The sequence below is a fragment of the Haliotis rubra genome, unplaced genomic scaffold (genome assembly GCF_003918875.1).
Source record: "Haliotis rubra isolate DU_JTF1 unplaced genomic scaffold, ASM391887v1 Scf73, whole genome shotgun sequence".
Classification (NCBI taxonomy): domain Eukaryota; kingdom Metazoa; phylum Mollusca; class Gastropoda; order Lepetellida; family Haliotidae; genus Haliotis; species Haliotis rubra.
In genome coordinates, this window is record NW_025767446.1 from 1,833,895 (window position 1) to 1,854,631 (window position 20,737).

The following is a 20,737-nucleotide window of genomic DNA, read 5'->3' on the forward strand; positions in this document are numbered from 1 at the left end:
TTATATGCAGGTTTGGTTTTGACGTACCATTTTTACATTGTCCATATGACCTATATGTAAGGTGGATATTTGAGGGTGTTACTCCATATGCAGGTTTGGTTTTCACGTACCATTTTACATTGGCCTTATGACGTAAATGTAAGGTGAATATTTGAGGGTGTTACTCCATATGCAGGTTTGATTTGATTATTTGAGGGTGCTCTCAATATGCAGGTTTAGGTTTGACGTACAATTTTACATTGTCCTTATGACGTAAAATGTAAGGTGTATATAGAGTGTGTTCTCTATATGCAGGTTTGTTTTTACGTACAATTTTATATTGTTCTTATGACGTATATGTAAGGTGGATATTTGAGGGTGTTACTTAAACAGATCGATGAACAGTTCTCTCAAATACACCACACATTATTAATCCATTATGTTGGTGTAACATAACACACGTTTCTAAAACTCCTATGAGGATGCAAGCTTTATCAACTCCATGCAATTCTAATTATAAACTAGGCGAAACAATTGTGACATCCCGTCTATCCGGCCACCACTTCCTCGGCAGTTACTATATAGAGCGTTACATTCAGGGATGTAATTAGTCAATACCCTCACGTGTCAATATGTGTCGTTACAAGTTTGAAATTTCCGCGTTACAAGATTCAATGTTGGTTATTACTGCCTGTATATGTTCTAATAGTCCAACCCAACAGGTTTTGTGACCAGTCAAACGTAGTCCAGGACGAGTCCCCTTTCCTCTAACAACACGCGCTGACGACGAAGTGGGCGGGACGAGTGCGTCACCTCACGTTCAATGACGTCACGGAGCATGGCGCGTGCCGACTGTGAGCACCGCAGGGCCGAGTGACAAACACATTTCCTCCCCTTGATAACACCACAGTCAAACGAATCGGGCAAACCGACCTCAATTGTCCGATGCGCACAAGGATATTTGCGGCATGCTTGAACAAACATCGCGCGTCTAATTCCTGTTGTAAGCTGTAGGGTTGTTGCGCGAGTACCGCACGCAACACAACCCACAATTGCCTCATGGTATCTGTTGGCGTTTAAAGCTGATAAGAGTCTCCAACTCCTTAATGAAGAAGCAATACACGTCCTTTGAATATCTACCTATGGTGTCAGTATTGTGAACAAGGTAAGACCATCTTTCTCCTTTATTTACCTGTGGACGGGATGAAGAGTTTCACCGTTTCAAGGCTGGACAGGTGTAAGCTTTCACCTGAGCTTAATGTTTATCAGACCGTGAAGAATGTGTTTGTACACATAGGACAAATCGTTACATGAGTGCTGAGTATTTGAACGGTATGGTTCGAGACGACAGGTAGGCTATGCGCATTTCGCCGTATAGCAATGACCCGATATGCAAACAACGTTACGAGAGGTCAGGGGAATTCCGCGATCAATATTATCAATCTCGTTATAGCGCGAGTGCAGCTTCATGTCTACTAACCTATATTCGCGAGGGCTGCACGTGGAGTGTTTGAAACGAGTGTCGGAAACATGAATGTACACATGTCTGGGTGAGAGGGATGATTGCTGGGACGTGTGGAGAAGAAAGCGAAGTCCATTCGCCTCCACTGCACATTGCCAGAGCAAGCACGCTAACATTTACCCTCCTGTTGTTGCTGGCGTTTCAGGACGATAGACATGACCCGAGCGAAACATCAGCATTATGGTAGCGGGCTGTTGAGAAGGATTGAGCGTAGTGTTCTGTGAACATATTGCGACTTTGTAACACTTCGTCATGAACTATGGTATATGTCGTAAGAGAAGGGTGACACGTGTAGTATAGGCTCAAATCTGGATGAACTGTCAGTGTATTTTGTGTTGAAATCGTGGGCAGAATGTGCACTAACGCGACCTTCATTTCTTATTAATTACTCGATGGGAGAAGAAGTAGACAAAACTTCTGTGTGTGTGTGTGTGTGTGTGTGTGTGTTTCTGTGTGTGTGTGTGTCTGTCTCTCTCTCTCCATCTCTCTCTCTCTCTCTCTCTCTCTCTCTCTCTGCGACACACCGGCTTCAAATACGCATGATCATACGCACAGCAAGGTGTATATCCTTGTCCTTAAACGCGACCAGCGGGATCAGGTAGTCAGGCTCGTCGACCAGCTATGTCATCGTATCCCCACTGCGTACATCGATTCTCAGGATGTATATCACTGGTTTATTTACAGAACGCCGTCATATAGCTGACCTATTGCTGGGTGGGGCGTTAAACAACAGACATACATTCAAACACACGGACAGTCGTACTAGCAACGACTATAGCAGATCAATACTCCGTACACCGTACCGTAAACACTAGTCTCGCAAGCACCATGTATAATAATTTTTGCAGATATACAATACCATCTGCATCAATGTTGAAATGTATATATGTATCGCATCTATTACATTTTAACATTAGCCTTCACTGGTATTCTAATGGTATGTTATTATATTACTGTATGGTATTATTCTCACGTTCTTGATTTATGACATTTTGGGCACATTACGTCCATTTTCTACCATAATGAACTACATTATACAGTCTATGCCTGGATCACGTTTATCTTAGTATCTATACGTATCACAGAATCAGTTCCCCTGCCATCTGTAGCAGTGATGTGAATGCAAAATGCAGAACAAATATATGTTTGTTCACGCTTAGACTTGCTCAAGTCTCTAAGGTAAAAATTAATAGTGTAAATGATAATTTCTAAATGAAAATAATAATAACAGACTCGGGTCCTTACTGTCCACTTATCTAGACTTGCCTCTTTAAAGGATAGAATTACTATACATGCATTGGCTTAGCCCTCAGTACAGCCGTAGAGCAAGGCCAGTGCACACTATGCAGACTGGCATCTGGGACAAGGAAGTTACACGAAGATACGTACTTCCCTTCCTTGTCACTGTGTCATCTGTATGCATGATCTTTCTGCAACCGGATAATTCCATGCATGCGTTTTGCTGTCAACCGATACTTTGATATACGTTCTTGACATGTGAATAAGCTGAGAGACTGATACCCGCGTAGAAGGTAGAATAGAAAGGGAGACATTCGTGAGTATTGACTTCCGAATCAGTTAAGTCACAGTTAACTACGGTTATAACGAACACAAGGGGACCATTAATTGTAGTTCGTTATAACGTAGTTCGTTAGCGTATTAAGTCTAAGGAGCGGTGGGGTAGCCTAGTGGTTAAAGCGATAGCTCGTCACGCCGAAGACCCGGGTTCGATTCCTCACATGGGTACAATGTGTGAAGCCCATTTCTGGTGTGCCCGGCCGTGTTATTGCTGGAATATTGCTACAAGCGGCGTAAAACCATACTCACTCACTCATTCAGTCTTAAATATACAGCGTCAAAACTAGATTTCATTGCATCCGTTAGTTCTTTAGAGTCAGAGTTGAGTATAAAATTCTAAGTCTGGCCTACCAATGTTACCAAGAGACTGTTCCAGGCAACCTCAATGAGTTTGTCTCAAAACACAATTAATCCAGAGCTCTAAGATCTGCAGATAAATACTTATTGAAAATTCCACGTCAAGAACTCAAATCCGTTGGTCTCTGATCGTCAGCTATGGATCTCCTAAACTCTGGAACCAACTGCCACTTGAGATGAGACTTTCAAAAGTCCTATAAAAACCTTCCCTTTTAGAAAATACTAGAAAAATCTAACCTAAATCTTGAGTCACTTTATTCTTGTATGCACGGAAAACTGTTTTATCATTTGTATGTTTTTAATATTGTAGCGCTCTGAGCATACATAATGTATTGAATTCAGCGCGATATTATTACGCATATTATTATTATTATTATTATTTGCGTGTTCGCTATAAACGCAGTTTACGTTTATCAAAAATGATAAATGTGGTCATGATTTTTCATATATCGTATATGTTCATAAGAGACAATGGAAACAACACTTTATATATCAACCTGCTTGGTGGGTTTATAAAAGTCAAAGCACATATTACCGGTTTATGTGATGAGCGTGGCAGATAAAGTGTTAAATATTACTAATTTCCTTCCGTCTTGTATCTGTAATAATCTAGGCGGAACATAGCGTTGTATTTCCTCGGCGGTTATCCTGTTTGGAGTGCAAGTAGTAGACATGCTATAATGTAGTAGTGTTAAGTTAGTAGACTGCTAGTGTAATGCAACCCAACACCAATTTAGAAGTACCCCATACTACAGTAAAATCGCCAATCCGGACACCGTGTCATGCAGGTGGTTCACTGGAGGAGAGAGTGAGTTTAGTTTTACGCCGCACTCAGAAATATTCCGGCTATATGTCGGCGGTCTGTAAATAATTGAGTCTGAACCAGACAATCCAGTGATCAACAGCATGAGCATCGATCTACGCAATTGGGATACGATGACATGTGTCAACCAAGTCAGCGAGCCTGACCACCCGATCCCGTTGGTCGCCTCTTACCATGTAGCTGAGTGCGGCGTAAAACTCACTCACTCACTCTTTTGCCCCTCTTTGACTACTCGAAACATGTTAGGAGACCATAAATAGTGTAATCAGAGTTTGCCGATAGGTCTTCACATAAAACTTTGGTTCTAAAGCCTCCTTTATAATGGTTGACTGTCAACAAATGAAACCACAAGAATGTGTAAACATCGCATAAACACTCCTTTGTATTCATTTCAAGCACATAAACCTGAAATCGTGATGTTTCAACACGTTTTGTGTTGTGTATTAAATCGGTAACTAAGAATTTGCACTGAGAGTTGACTTGCCTTTCCATGTGTTTGTGGCGTGTGCACCTGTGGGATAGGCTCCTTTCACCTTTTTAGACGCACACCAGATTAACATCACTATTAGTTGCTTGGATGGTTGGTTGTTTAACGCCACACTCAGCAATATTCCAGCTATATGGCGGTGGTCTGTTTATAAATGTTGCAGACATCATTTGCTTTAGTAGGCGGTGGGGTAGCCTGGTGGTGAAAGCGTCCGCTCGTCACGCCGAAGACCCGGGTTCGATTCCCCACATGGGTACAATGTGTGAAGCCTGGTGTTCCCCGCCGTCATATTGCTGGAATACTGCTAAAATCGGCATAAACCAATACTCACTCACTCACTCTTGCTTAAGTCGTCTAAGGTACCCGTTCCACGCAGGTAAAGAGTGTGGGTATTCATGAATCACAGCTGACCAACCAGCCCTCACACTAAACCCCAAATATGCATCTAGTCACCAATGAGTCAATGGGTACCCGATAGGATTAGATAGTGTTGTGACCGTTGTGACCGCTTCACAATATGGACATCAACAGGAACTCGACACACGCGAGGGGCGGTTTTGGGTAGCCTAGTGGTTAAAGCGTTGGCTCGTCACGCCGAAGACCCGGGTTCTAATCCCCACATGGGCACAATGTGTGAAACCCATTTCTGGTGTCCCCCGCCGTGATGTTGCTAGAATATTGCTAAAAGCGGCGTAAAACCAAACTCAGTCAGTCAGTCAGTCGACACACGCGACGACGTCTCGTGGTATCAGCTATGTGCGCTATGCACATCCTTTACCAGAAGGAGGAAACTTATCACTAATATGTCATCCCAGTTTCTTCCTGTTTTTGAAATGTATAAATACGACATGATGACACAATCCCCAAATCCATGCACATTAGCTGCATATCATTACCATCACATATTATACACTGATATTGTTTCGTTTAATGTAATGCAGTACTTATCATCTTTACCCTATCATATGTTTCCAAGTTCAGTCGGAGGATAGGCCTTGTTAACTGCATCATGTTATAAATTGCTATATTATTTTTATGTGTACATAGACTAATAATTGCCTGCGAGATTCTATACAAAATATGCGGTTTATCAAAACACTGTTGTTTCGCATTCGTCACCACTCGACATTTTCCGTTACCATTCGGCTTGTCTCGGAATGACGCGATGTGGAGGGCTGTGTCCTTGACACAAATTCAACGCGTTTATATTGTCACATGACACGAGCCTTTTCATACCATTGTTCAGGTCGTTCGTCATAATATTAATCACTTGGCTGCCTGGTCTAGACTTTGTTATTGACAGGTAAACTGAAATATAGAGCCATGACTCATCTACTACAAAAATACGTGTCTGGGACAGTATATTACTATTACAAACGCATGTATGTAATGTCGTGAATTATCAATATATATCCACTATATCTGCAGCGGTGGTATACGCGACTGAATGTACGGGATCGAGTTTAGTGTTGTGAGATAAACTGAAGCAGGTGTTGCCATATGTATTACGCCAGTCTGTGTTGGTAGTATTTGTCAGTTATATGTAAGTTGAGGTATGATATTTCAGACTGGCAAATCTTATGTTATTTTAACAAGTACAGAGAATACCCATAGGTGCTGACCCAGTTATTCTGGAAATTCTAACTTTACCAACAAAATACAATAATACATACCCTGAGTGCCATTATAAAACAAATGGAACTGTTCCAGAATTCAACGATGCTTCAGGAGGATGAAGAAGGCCCTGCGAAGACGGTGTTTTTGCGTCAGTCAAGCTGGGACCTACACCATTACAATCAAAGACCAGTGTCAATAGATCAAGAAAGTATCAAGTCGGCGGGAATAGACCCCAAGCAAGGTCAGTCTGCTTCATTCATTCATACAACAGTGCGGTGATCGAAGGCACTATCAGTTGTAACATCTAGGGGTGACTATTGAAGGGGAAACAACTATTGCGATAGCGATAGAGAGAGAGAGAAAGAGTAGAAGTGTTAGTTTTGTCTACTTCTCCCGTCGAGTAATTAATAAGAAATGAAGGTCGCGTTAGTGCACATTCTGCCCACGATTTCAACACAAAATACACTGCCAGTTCATCCAGAGTCGAGCCTATACTACACGTGTCACCCTCCTCTTACAACATGTACCATAGTTCATGAAGAAGTGTTACAAAGTCGCATTATGTTCACAGAACACTACGCTCAATCCTTCTCAACAGCCCACTACCATAATGCTGATGTTTCGCTCGGGTCATCTCTTTTCCGAGTAACTGAGTTAGTGTTTCAGTGAGTCAGTGAGTCAGTGAGTTAGGTTTAAAGTTGAAATGCAAATAGGTGTGAAGCCCTTAAAGAAATCGCTAGTAGTCCTACAATGGTAATAAGGCCGATCATAGTTCTCTGCACACCGAACTACAATGCCGCCTTCCTCTTTTTTTCAGTTAATATGAAAATGGACATGTAACATGTTCCGGGAGGTACGGTTAACGCCGATATTTTAAGTATTTCATGCTTAATTAGAAGAATGGTCTTGATATATTTTACCCATATTTGGAACCGAACCCACATCGGGCGAAAGGTTGATCCAGGAGGCTACTATTTCACGGTCTCAGGTATTAAATACATTAAATTATGCATGTATATATTTTCGTAAATATGATTTGATGTTTCAGTTCCATGGTGGACGTCGAAGCGCTTCCGTTTGTCAGTGCTGTGTTTCTGCGGCTTTGCCTGTCTATATGCTCTCAGGGTGAATCTCAGTATAGCAATGGTCTGCATGGTGAAGGATGGCCATCACAACTCAACACACGCCGCGTCACCTAACAGCACTAACACCACAAGTCATTACTCAGTAACAGCTGATGCACAGCAATGCCCTGTCCAAGCTTCATCACATTCGGAGGTATTTAATTGAATTACTGTTATACATTTATGATATTCATAATCTTAATATTATATAATACCTTCATATATATTTATCATATTCAGATCAGGTACGGAAAAAGATTGAATGAATCCTATGCTGCTGTTTTCCGAAAGTTCGTATTTTCTCCGATAGTGAGACCTTTGTCCAATGGAATCTGTTCCGTCCGGTATTCTCTGATGTTGACGTTTTGGCATTATTTTGGATGGTTATTGTTGTGAGGATGCCATAATATGACGTCACGTTGCTAAGGACAGCAGTGCATTAACCAATCAGCTGGAAGAACAAATATTTTTCTGAGTGGGAATTGATGGCGGTGTTGAGGAATGATCATCAATTGCTGCCATGTACAATGGAACCGGTTACTGAGCTTGACGAGTTAGACTTTAATCACTGGGCTGACTCACCACCTCAAGAAACAGGTTCACTCTTGTTTGTTGTACGTCGACTGGTGCACTCTTCTTGCTTTGTGAAGCTGGACGTAACGAATATAACGAATGTAACGACCCTTGATCAGAAAAATCTAGGGTTGACATGAACATAGATCTGTGATTGGGATACGATGACATGTATCAACCAAGTCAGTGTCCAGTCATATTTCCTTCCTAAATTCACCAGATCCGCCTCAAACCATAACGTTACCATCATTCTGTTCCACGTCTTGAACGCAAGAACTTGATGTTCCTTTTCTTCGTCGATGGTAGACACGAAGTCTTCAGTGTACCCTGAACGTTGGAATCGTCTGGGAACATGAGCTTTGGCAGTTTCTGTCTTGCCAGTGTCGCAGTGTTCCAACAAATCGAGGTCCACGACGTTGGCGCTGTACCTCGTGATGGTCCTTACTTGGTCTTTATGCGTACGGCCCATCACGCCACTGTGAGTAACAGATCCCTCAGAGAGAGTGTACATGGGGGGACGGTGACAGGAGGTCGTCTTGTGTCCCGTCCACCATGTCTACCTATAACGGGTCAAAGTCTTGGGGGCATGAATGACGTATTTGTGCTGGTTGGAACTCTGCATGTACGGGTGGAACAACATTTTCACTCGGACTGACTGATTTCCACTGATGCTGCTGCAGGGGCACCAGTCGGTTAATTCTTTGTCTTTGGGCTATTGAACCATTTTCTTCAGCTACTCGGGGCTTGGAACCAACATTTCAAAATGCCAGTTTCGCAATGTATCTTTTGGTCCTCTGTTTAGTCTGTCAGTACATGTAACTTATTGAAAGACATTATTCTGCCGAAGTGTGTCATTGACAATTTCACTGGTGTTTTGTAATCATATTTAGTTACACGTTGTACGAATGCTACCTTCTTTTCAGGGAGCTGAGTTTCTATGGGACAAGCAACTGCAAGGGTTGCTATTAGGGGCGTTTTTCTGGGGATATTTAGTTCTACAAGTACCTGGAGGGATGCTGAGCGAGAGATTCGGCGCGAAAAAGGTGATTGCTGCCGGCATGTTCCCTGTTGCCGTCTTGAACATGGTGACACCACTTGCAGCCCGTGGAAGTCCATATCTCCTTCTGGCTGTCCGTGTAATAGTAGGAATTGGGGAGGTGAGTCCACTTTCAGGAATAATAACGGTATCCAAATTTAACGATACACATGCCTTATCGTAAGAGGCGACCAACGGGATCTGCTGGTCAGGCTCGCTGACTTGATTGACACATGTCATCGTATCCCAATTGAGTAGGTCGATGCTCATGATGTTGATCACTGGATTGTCTGGTCCAGACTGATTTCCAGGCCCACATATAGCTGGCATATTGCTGAGTGTGGCGTCAAACGACAAACAAACAAAACAACAAAATTTAACATAACCGATTTACGAAAGAACCGGTTTCAGCTATGCTACGTGTGATCTCTGCAAGCACCAGAAACTGATTGCTCACTACACATGGGCAAGCTGATTCCTGTCTTGGTTGAATATGTTAGTCTTACGACGCTTTGAACAAGATTTCTTTTCTATTTCTGCGCTCAAACGATAGTCCAATTAACTATTCACAATTATTAGTGACACTTTACTAATGTTCGATGTGAAGGAATTTACCGCACAAGCAGCAATAACGCAAACCAGTGTGACAGCGGGGGTCCTGATCACTAAGGGGGCGGTGTGGTAGCCTAATGGTTAAAGCGTCCGCTCGTAACGCCGAAGACCCGGGTTAGATTTCCCACACGGGTACAATGAGTGAACCCCATTTTGGGTGTCCCCCGCCGTCATATTGCTGGAATATTGCTAAAAGCGGCGTAAAACCATACTCTCGAGCTCACTCACTGATCACAAAGTCATGTCTGTTAAAATTTATATATACTAGGCACATAAAGAAACTGTGCATACAAAAATTGAAAATCTAAATTTATCAAACCTGTGTAGACATATAAGGATTTAAACTCAGAGATTAGTGACATGTATCAAACATGCATGCACGTGCCACGTTCCGTGACGTCAGTGGGTTCGTCCTTGAGACGTGCAATACGTTGTTGCACGTGCATTCTGGGAAAGAGAAACAGAACAAATGAATGCCACACAATACTGCCATTTTGGAAAGCTCAACCCCTGCCCTTGCGATCGTTCAAAAATTAAGCGGCTATTGAAACGCATAGCATGCCAAGGCTCACGTCTGCACAACGTCATAAGGCCCTTGGGATGGTCCGTGGGGGAATGTCTCAACGACAAGTGGCTGCACATTTCCACTGCCACCGGAACACCATTTCTGCCCTGGTGAGACGCTACCAGAACACAAATGACGTCATCGATCGGCCACGTGCTGGACGTCCACGTGTAACAACGCCAAGACAGGACAGATGGATAAGGGTGACCCATCTTCGCCACAGGTGTCAGACTGCAGTGATGACTGCCAGAACCATCCCAGGACTTCGCCGTATCCACCCCAATACAGTTCGACAACGTTTACGTCATCACGGGATCAGACCACGACGTCCCGCCATACGGCCTATCCTGACACAACGTCATCGACAAGCTCGCCGAATGTGGTGCCGAAATCATGTCCGCAGACCCTTGTTTTGGTGGAGAAATGTTGTTTTTACAGATGAGTCCAGGTTTAACATTTCCCATAGTGATGGACGTCAACGTGCCTATAGACGCGTGGGAGAACGTTATGCACAGGCCTTTGTCTTGGAGAGGAATCGCTTTGGTGGTGGTTCCGTGATGATTTGGGATGGAATAACAGCACGCCAAAGAACTCCTTTGGTGATTGTTCAGGGCAACTGAACTGGTGTGGGCTACAGGGATCAGATTCTTCGACCTGTGGCAATTCCTTTTCTGCAACGTCATGGCCCTGGGTTAACATTCCAACAGTACAATGCCCGCCCTCATACGGCAAGGGTTGCTATGGATTTCTTGCAACACCACAACGTTGACTTACTGCCTTGGCCTGCAAATTCACCGGATCTCTCCCCGATAGAGCATGTTTGGGACGAGATGGATCGACGTCTACGCCGTCTTCCTCATCCGCCAGATAACGTCCTTGACCTTGCAACAGACCTTGAGAGACATCCCACAAGCCTTCCTTGCACGTTTGATAGGCTCTATGCGTCGTCGATGCACTGCTGTTCTCAATGCCGATGGTGGACATACCCGTTATTGAGCTTGTGACATGGTCGTTTGACCCCTGTCCCGCTTGTGGACTCGTGACGTCATTGTGATTGACTTTTCAATTGAAATTCTCCCGACTTGTTATTGTCTCATGATCCCGCCATTAAAGTTTATATGTACCTTTGACATTGTTATCGTACTTATCAACTGGGATAATATTTTAACAACTCACAGTTTCTTTATGTGACTAGTATATAATATACTAAGGCATAGCGCAACGAACGCTTTGTTGATATTGGCTGTATTGTGCATTTAGACTTGGCAACTAAATATCTGTATCGAACCACACCATTGTCCGTATTCCAGCAATATCTCGAAATTGACTTCACACATTGTACTCATTTGGGGAATCGAACCCGGATCGTCGGTATGACGAGCAAACGGTTCAGCCACTAAGCTATCCCACCGCCCCTTAGACTTATTAAGAGAAAGCCTGGTAACGTGATATTACCCTCATGATTAACACACGTTGCCTCTATGTCTGTACTGGAAGTATGGACTCCTGGTGATAACTATTAACCCAAGTATGTCTGGTTTGTTAGTAATGCCTGAGCTCTCAACATTCAATCTTTCTCTCACAGTCAGTTATGTATCCAGCGGCACAAGCTCTCTGGGCGAACTGGGCTCCTCCTTGGGAACGTAGCAGACTCATCGGTATATCATTGTCAGGTAAAACAATGCAACCTTTTCAAGCGAACTAATCACTAGGTATGTCTAAGATAGATTGAAGGTCCCTTGGTAACGTCATTGCATTTCATTGTGGAGAGAGTGAGGCGTGTTCATAGGGGTGGGCGATAAAACCGGTTAACCGGTATCTTGCAATTCGAATTTCACAATACGACATATTGCGGTACACTTTTCGCGAACCGGTTCACCCGATACCATCAGCAGTTTCCGTGACCATGATCGGTAATTTTCGTGATGTACTAAAAATGCTAAAAAATTGTATTTCTTTCATATCATTATATATTAGTAGTTTTGATGAGTTTATTGGTCATATAATTGCATTTGCATGACTCTTAAACCATATGAATAAAAAGAATAGAATTGGTACCGGCACTCGTTGTTGGGATAAAGAAACCAAAATGGCGGACGCCGCTGCAGACACTTTTTCTCGAGTTCCAACTTTAAAGTGAGGTCTTCAATTTAAAAAACATTTTCATTTGATCTCTTGTACATCACATCTGAGTCCTGACAGTGGCATTGTAATTTCATTACCTTAAACCATGTGTTACACTTTCACAATATATTGCAATACATATTGCAATACGCCAACACATACCACAATATATCGCAATGCGAAAATTTTGGCAATACCCAACCTGACGGGTTCATACTATTTAAACGAGTCGGAGCAGGCATTTAAATGTTACAGCGAATAATTTTACGCCGCTTTCAGCAATATTTCAGCAATATCACGACGGCAAACACCAGAAATGGGCTTAACGCATTGTACCCATATGGGGAATCGAACCCGGGCCTTCGGCGTGACGAGGGAACGGTTTAACCACTAGGCTACCCAACCGCTCCATCCCGAATGAACAAATGAGTGTTTCACAAGTCACCCTGTATTTACTGTTTGACATTCATTTGTATACGTATATCACAGATGTTTTTAAATCAAACGTCGAAGAAAGTTATTTCTGCTTTTTGTTTCTTTGATGTTCACTTCATTTTATCCATCATTCTATATTGGACCCCAGTTATTTGTATATTATTCACCACGGTTTTGGCCTATCTGACTAACAAATAAACAAACAAACAAACACAAACGTGTTGTTTTTCATAAAAAAATTGTGGTGCTACCAGTAAGGCATGACATGCGTATCATTTTTGTGAACGCCCTTGCATCATAACTAATGTTACTCGTCCGTAGATATATTTTTCATTGCCATTCGTTTTATATTGATAATTATGATAATTAGTCCTACTAATCTCGACAGGTATCTTTTTATGGGTGAGTGAGTTTAAATTACCGTCACACTGGCACTATTTCAGCCATATCGTGACTAAAACAATTCCTTTGTCCTACTAAGACAATATAGTTTAGGTACGTCACATATTACAAAGCGAACCTTGAAAACGGAACACTTGGAGGGTATATTTATTGCTATTGTGTTGTTGGTTTCAGGGGGACAGTTTGGTAACGCTTTAATATTCCCCGTTGGAGGTCTGCTCTGCAGTTACGGGTTTGACGGTGGATGGGCATCTATTTTCTATGTCATAGGTAACATTGCCTTGCCTTTGTATGTGTTTGTGACGACCGCATCTCTTTCAGAACGCTTTGTGTCATTGCTTGTTATAGTGATTCATATACGCATGATGATGTCGAATCGTACAATAAGCCCTGTTTTCAGTACGACAAATAGGCAAGTACGTGCATAGGCTTTTAACAGCTTCCGACGAGAAACCGTTATAGACAAGGTCGTGTATAGGCTTCTAATAACTCCAGACAACGAGAAACCATTATCTTAACTGCAGTTAACACCTCCTCATCCTTCAAGATAGGTTATTCTGTATTTCGCGAGAAGGTCCTGGTAGATCAAGACAGTAGATTTCCGTGGTTCCGATTGGATACAACTCAATCATTTCGTTAAAATATTCCACTTCCAAATTTCATCGAGAATGAGGCATTATATAGAGACAAACCAAAATCTGGATGTCATACCCACGATCATAGGACACAATATTTGAGAAAAGAATGACGTATATTACTGAGTGTATAATATTATATGCTATATTGGGTTTCCTTCAGGAAGCGTAGGACTTTTATGGTGTGTTATCTGGACGATATTTGCTCACGATCGGCCAGAATCGACCCCCGGAATATCGGACCTGGAGAGGAAGTACATCTCAAAAAGCCTCGAAGAGAGCAAGAAACAACCTAAGGTAGGGTCACAGATCACAGGGCTCACAAAGGGCGACAACAGGATGAATATTTATCACATCCAAGGATCAGGGGGAGGTCGGGTAGCCTAGTGGTTAAAGCGTTGGTTCGTCACGCCGAAGACCCGGGCTCCATTCCCCACATGATCACAATGTGTGAAGCCCATTGCCGGTGTCCCCCGCAAATATTAATTGCTATAATATTGCTAAAAGCTACGTAAACCCATACTCACTCACGCATTCACTCCAAAGGCTGTAACAACTTGTCCAAGCATGCTTATGCTGAATAGTTTTTAATTGTGACGTTTTCACTTCATGTCAGTTGACTTACTGATTTTCCCTTAAGCGAGAGAAAGGTGATATGACCGCGAAACGTACATACGTTTTGACAAGAATGTATTCTTGAGGTGCCGTAATCACTCACTGACGTTCCACATTCCTGGAAATAGCCCGAGGCAAACACTAGCGTTGTTTGTGGTAGTAAAGACACTTTGATCTTGTACCGAATGTAAAGAGCGCCGAGTATTTAACAACGTGTCTACGATGGGATACATTACGATAAAATGCTACGCAATGCCCACATGGCATGTAATTGCGATGTAGCACAATTCTCATCTGATAAGGAAAACGTTTCAGCATATTGGTTGCAACTAAACAGCACTAGGTGATACTGTTTGTTTGTTGTTTAACGCCACACTCGGCAATATTCACGCTATATGACGGCGGTTTGCAAATGAGCGAATCTGACCCTGACAATCCAGTGATTGACCTCTGACCAATGGAATCCAGTGATTGATGTGTCCTCTGACGCCCCATCCCGTTAGTTGGCTTTGACTGGGGATCAATTATAACCCGAAATGGACATCATGTGACATCAATATTTTTAAATTAATGACCAATTCCCACGTTCCTAACCAAACGGATACGATGACGAATACTCAAAATGACGTTAAGTCGTGTAGCACGAAATGCACGTGTGAACAACCGCTGGTCCGAACGTTGTGCCCACAGCAGTAAAAAGCGAGCCTCGAGAGAGAAAGAGCCGTTGGAATGGTCCGACAGGGAGCATCACACGCCGCTGTAGCAAGAACCGCCATCCCGTTAGTTGGCTATTTTACGACTAACATGGGATTGGGACACCGGATCAGTCGACAAACCGTTTGCTGCACATGGTATCCGTGATCAATTACCTGAACGTCAAAACGAACCTTCACGGGTCCGAAACTGGGCACGTGTCTTGTTTTCGGACGAAAGCCGGTTTTGCCTTTACAAGAACGAAGGTCGGCAGCGAGTATACCGAAGAGTTCCTGAACGTTTGGCGCCGAACTGCATCCAGCAAGTCCGTGCATTTGGAGGCGGAGGTGTAATGGTGTGGGGAAGTATCTGCGGTGATGTGAAAAGGCTCGTCATTACGGGGAACCTATGTACAGCGTTACCAGGATGAGGTTTTACGACCAGTCGTGCAGCCATTCGCCCAACAGCATCCAGGAGGAATCGTGTTCCAGCACGATAACGCTAGGCCTCATACGGCAAGATTGACCCAGAACTTCCTTTGTACCTGATATTTGAGCACATGGGCTCGGAAAATCAGAAAACTGCGCCCCCAGCCAACCTCCAACAATTGGAACATTGTCCGAGGATGAGTGGCGGGCAATTTTCTCATCAGGGACATACCCCAGTATGGGCCATCATCATCGCGTTTCACACCTGTGGCATATCTGTCTATGTTGGATATACATGTATGTTTCTTTTGACACAGATCCCCACGTACAACTCCCTACATGAAGGAGGTGCTCAAATTTGACATCAAACAGGTACGTGAATACTGACGGGTTAATGTAATTATTATATACTAATGTAGAGTAAACTACGTTTGTTAATACTCTAATTACGAATTGTGGTTTGGTTTGGTTTGATGTTTAACGACGCACTCAGCCATATTCCAGCTATATGGCGGGGTCTGTAAATAATCTGGACCAGACAATCCAGTGATCAGCAGCATGAGCATCGATCTACGCAGTTGGGATAAGATGACTGTGTTAACCGCATGTCAACCGCCTCTTACAAGCATAGGTTGCTGAAGACCAGTTCTAACCGGATCTTCAAGGGCAATTACGAATTGTGAATATCAAGAACTTTCTTATATTTCGACCACTTGGTGTATATTTTAGTCAAAATGTATATTTTAGTATGTCTTTAGTCGTTCAACGAACTACGGTTATAACGAACCCTTGGAATTCGTTATAACCGTAGTTGATAAATTAATTGCATTGTTTTAAACGATGTATTCTAAACATCTACAGTACGAAAACTGTCATCATTTCTCTTGTATGTGATGTGCCATCTGGATTACTTCCCTATGAGTAAATTCATTACTTCAACGCATTTTCTCTTTCAGAACGGAGTGTACTCTATGCTTCCATACTTGTGTTTCTGGGCCTGTATCTCGATATCTGGAGTGTTCGCTGACTTTCTCATATTACGGAAAATACTCTCCGTTACGTGGACACGGAAGGTTTTGTCTCTCATAGGTAGGTGAGATAACCTTAACATTGAAAAGCGAGAGTTTATACGAAACAGTGATACATTTTCATAAAATATATCTATCTGGTGGCAGTTACGACGATTAGGTATTTGTTTTTTGTTTTGTTTTTTGACAATTATTCTGTACATGAAATTAAAAAATGGAAATTAATTAAATTTACGCAATGAGGGCAATCATTCTATTTGATATCTACCGAAACTATTAACATATTTCACAAAATTTGTTATTAATATCACGGCCAAATACAAATAACGTAAGCTTAAAATGAAAAAGGATATTTGCGTAATTGTTTAGAATGTTATTTTCCTCCAACTTCATTATTTACCTTAACAATGTTTCTGTGTTGTAAATAATTTATTGTATTTTATTTCGACCACCAAATACTGAAGTTTTTAAAGCCAATAGCAGGGACAAGATACCATAAACGTTATAGACCTTACGATGCTAAATCCCCAAATAAAACACACACCCTTTTTGAGGTTAATATATATATATATATATAAGGTAACATCTGACACGGTAGAGGATGTAGTAGTCTGCCTCACAGTCACTGAACCGCAATATTTGCCTCGCCCGTTCTGTAATAATATTGTAAAGCTCTAAATGAAGTCTAGATAAATTTTCCTGAGGTTCCAAATCTCCGTTCTCACTTGGGCTCTTTTTCAGTTTGAAAGTAATTTTTGTTTCTATCGTAATTATGTATATTTAGGGACTAAGCGTTAGTCTGGGAATTTAGTGATGTTCCTCTGTTCATATCTCAATGCAAATGTACAGCTCACAAAGTATTTGTTTCACACAGGAATGGTGGGGCCGGCGGTGTCGTTGATAGGCGTGGCCTACATGGACTGCACACAGCACGTGGGGGCTGTCATTCTGCTGTGTGGCGCTGTTGGCTTGTGTGGTTTTCACTTCTCCGGTTACTTCATCAACCACGGCGACATTGCCCCCAACTTCGCCGGCACTCTGTTCGGCATCACCAACACTGCTGCAACTGTGCCTGGAATCTTGGCTCCCTACATCGTCGGTGCTGTAACTCCTAATGTAAGCAGTAGTTGGAGACATAAGTAGAAACGCATATCTTTATACACTTTTTCTCTAGTTAATGTCCAACCAATAAGTCAGAATTGTGTTTAAGGATCAAACGTAAACGATTCTGTCTCATACACTAGTGCAGAAAATGACTGATGTTTACTGACAACGCAGCTACACGAAGGCCTACAACAAGCAATAAAATTTCCCAAATGCAAATCATTCATTAACGTTTCTTCTTGGTTGATGGGTGAAACAAGTTGTTTCATTTTGACGCATATGCAGAAACTGACTGATTGTTTACCGACTTTGGATTCCCACACAGCTAAATGTACATTCGGAATATGTCCAAAACGTGCGTCTGTCCTTCATGAAAATGCATGCGAAAAAATGCTTTCCTTATTCATGTACTAAAAGCAGAGTTTATCATAAGTATGTGTTTATGATTCTCACTATCAAAAAGTGATACCACCAACCGGTGGCACCTGTCACAAACACGCGCAAAGGCAGGTCAATTGTTTACCTGGGAATGTAAATACACGAACATGTGGTAGAACTGATAACTGGGACTCGCATCATATATCACTCCGACTGCTGTGACCATCTAGTAATAGCTAGTGATAACTTTAATCTGACTGTGTTGGATCTTATTAATAAGACAGGGTCAAATAAGCTGGCAGTTGTGGAGGGCATGGATTGACACAGGATGAATGTGATAGTATTGTAGCGGTAACGTGCAAGGTGCTTGTACCTCATCACAAAAGATCCTTGTGATTATATACGATTTGACTTAGAGCAGAAATGTGATTCACTGAATCAGTAATCGCATTGTGTTTGTGGTAAAGATCTGAGGGTGAAACACGCTCTGCAGAGTTGTGTCCCTTTAGCCGTTCAGTTATAGTTAGAAGGGCACTTCCTCAAAGTCTAGAACCTGTTGATATAATGTCGGTTGATATAATAATTATAGAAGAGATTACGTCTTCAATCAGTGATGCAAAGTTTGATCATATGATGTCGTCTAGCACATTAAATGGTCACCCCTTGAAGAACATTGCGGTAATTGAACTAGTTTCCGTTTTCCTTAAGTGTCATTTTTGTTTCAGAAAAGCCAAGAAGAGTGGCGAACGGCCTTCTATATATGTGCCGGAGTTTACATATTCGGTGCCCTTGTGTATCTGGTGTTTGGTTCCGGGAAACAGAGACACTGGGCGAGAGTTATTGACAAAATGGAGGATGAGAAAGTATCACTTAGGAAACCAATAGTAAATGGACACCGCAAATCAAGGACAAGCCAGCGTGGTACCTACTTTGATAATGAAGAGAGCCATGTGACCATTGAGTGTGATCCTGGTGAAAGCTATGCTGAATCTGCCATTGTATAGATAATCTCCTGACCAAATGACACATGACCAAATGAGAATATATTTTTCTTTGCAGCCATGAACGGAGTCCTTGCCTTACAATATATTGCACCATGAAATATTGTATACTTTATTTTGTTACTATCCTTTACTAAGGTTACTGAACATTCTTTTACCATGGATGTTATCATGCACATTATTCGGACTATTTTACGGAATAGTTTTATTTTTCCAATGAAATGAATCAGTGTCTTATGTAAAATGTATTATATTGTTGCGCGCGTTATACAAATGAATGTTTATGAAATGCTGACGATTTTATATAGGACAGCAAGAGGACACATGTTGAATCAATGATGATCTGGAAACAACGGATACAGGTCGTCCGTAGCTCTACAACTGTTTTGTGTATGTGCTTAACAAAGAAACAAACAAGTGGTCGTGTGGCTACAACGGTTTCACCCTGGTAGATTAGACAGTCGTAGAGCTCCATTTGAATGTCCGGAGACATCCCAGTTTGAATAGTCTGTATCAGTATTATGTATAACAACTTCCAGCCAATACTTACATGGCAATAATGATATCATGAGCCTCTTGATTAGTCTAGACGGTTTTACAGAAGTTCGTGTGTTACTGTTTTCATATGCATATGTACAAACAGGTTAGGCTCCATGTATTCACCAATTGTAACACTATAGTGCTCCATGCCTCTATATGTCCATGCGCTTTTTCCAGAACTTGCAAGTGGATCAATATTGCCTTTAAAACACAGGACGGGTGTCTCACGTGCCTGTGTAATTCTCCTATGCACAATAATTATTGAGATTATGAACTTCGTGCCTAATTGCAGTCCAACTGCACAGCATTCCTATTTAATATGCGATAGTCAAGCTCTCGTAATGCTTACTTTGAATGAAATAACTTCTGTAAGTGGCATTTGTAGCTGCATGATGAAGAGGAACAATCTTATGGATAGACAACTTGTTCATTCCAATAGATGCGAAGTTTCGGTGTAGATGTCTCCTCTGTTGCAATAAAGAAGTTGTCTATCCATAAACAAAATGTTCATCTACTTGAAATAGTAAAAATTATTTGCAAGTATTGACACTTCTTTGAAGTCTAGCCTTGTATGTATGAAGCCTTATATTGGGAAGGTGCTATCTGTCTAAGAAACCTTTGTTTTGTATTGCTCCATGAGCGTATGTGTGGTGTGAGTGGTGTTGTATACTTTAGATATGAGTGTTATGAACACGGATACTTGAAATTAAAAAGTATTTTCTTGAAGAGTTGTTTCTATGTTAATCACAGCAACAATGATAATAGACTGAGTGATAATTCAAGTAACTTGATACACATGGCCGGGTAAGACAGGATTCCGGTACAGAAGATGTCCATAATAATGTCTCTTTGTGCAGGAGACGCCAAATGGTCGGATTGTCTGTCTCGGTGACCAGCGGGGCATCGTGGCCAATTCCAGTAACTTGATGCACATGGCCGGGTAAGACAGGATTCCGGTATAGAAGATGTCCACAATAATGTCTCTTTGTCTCGCCAAATGGTCGGATTGTCTGTCTCGGTGACCAAAGGGTCATCGTGGACACCTGACGTGGGATAGTGCTCGTAATATAATTATTGACAA

At 42.1% G+C, this 20,737-nt stretch overlaps 1 protein-coding gene across 1 annotated transcript; it reads left to right on the top strand.

The window, feature by feature from the left end:
• Positions 1 to 759: 759 nt before the first annotated feature.
• On the top strand, positions 760 to 20,382 carry LOC124259595 (sialin-like). Its single transcript, XM_046693753.1, is given in 12 exon segments — positions 760 to 1,144; positions 6,457 to 6,604; positions 7,412 to 7,641; positions 8,984 to 9,217; positions 11,859 to 11,946; positions 13,409 to 13,504; positions 14,033 to 14,166; positions 15,830 to 15,931; positions 15,933 to 15,977; positions 16,562 to 16,694; positions 17,508 to 17,749; positions 18,841 to 20,382. Coding segments are annotated over 11 exon segments (1,722 nt in total). The 5' UTR covers positions 760 to 1,144; positions 6,457 to 6,465; the 3' UTR covers positions 19,120 to 20,382.
• The last annotated feature ends 355 nt before the right edge of the window (positions 20,383 to 20,737 follow it).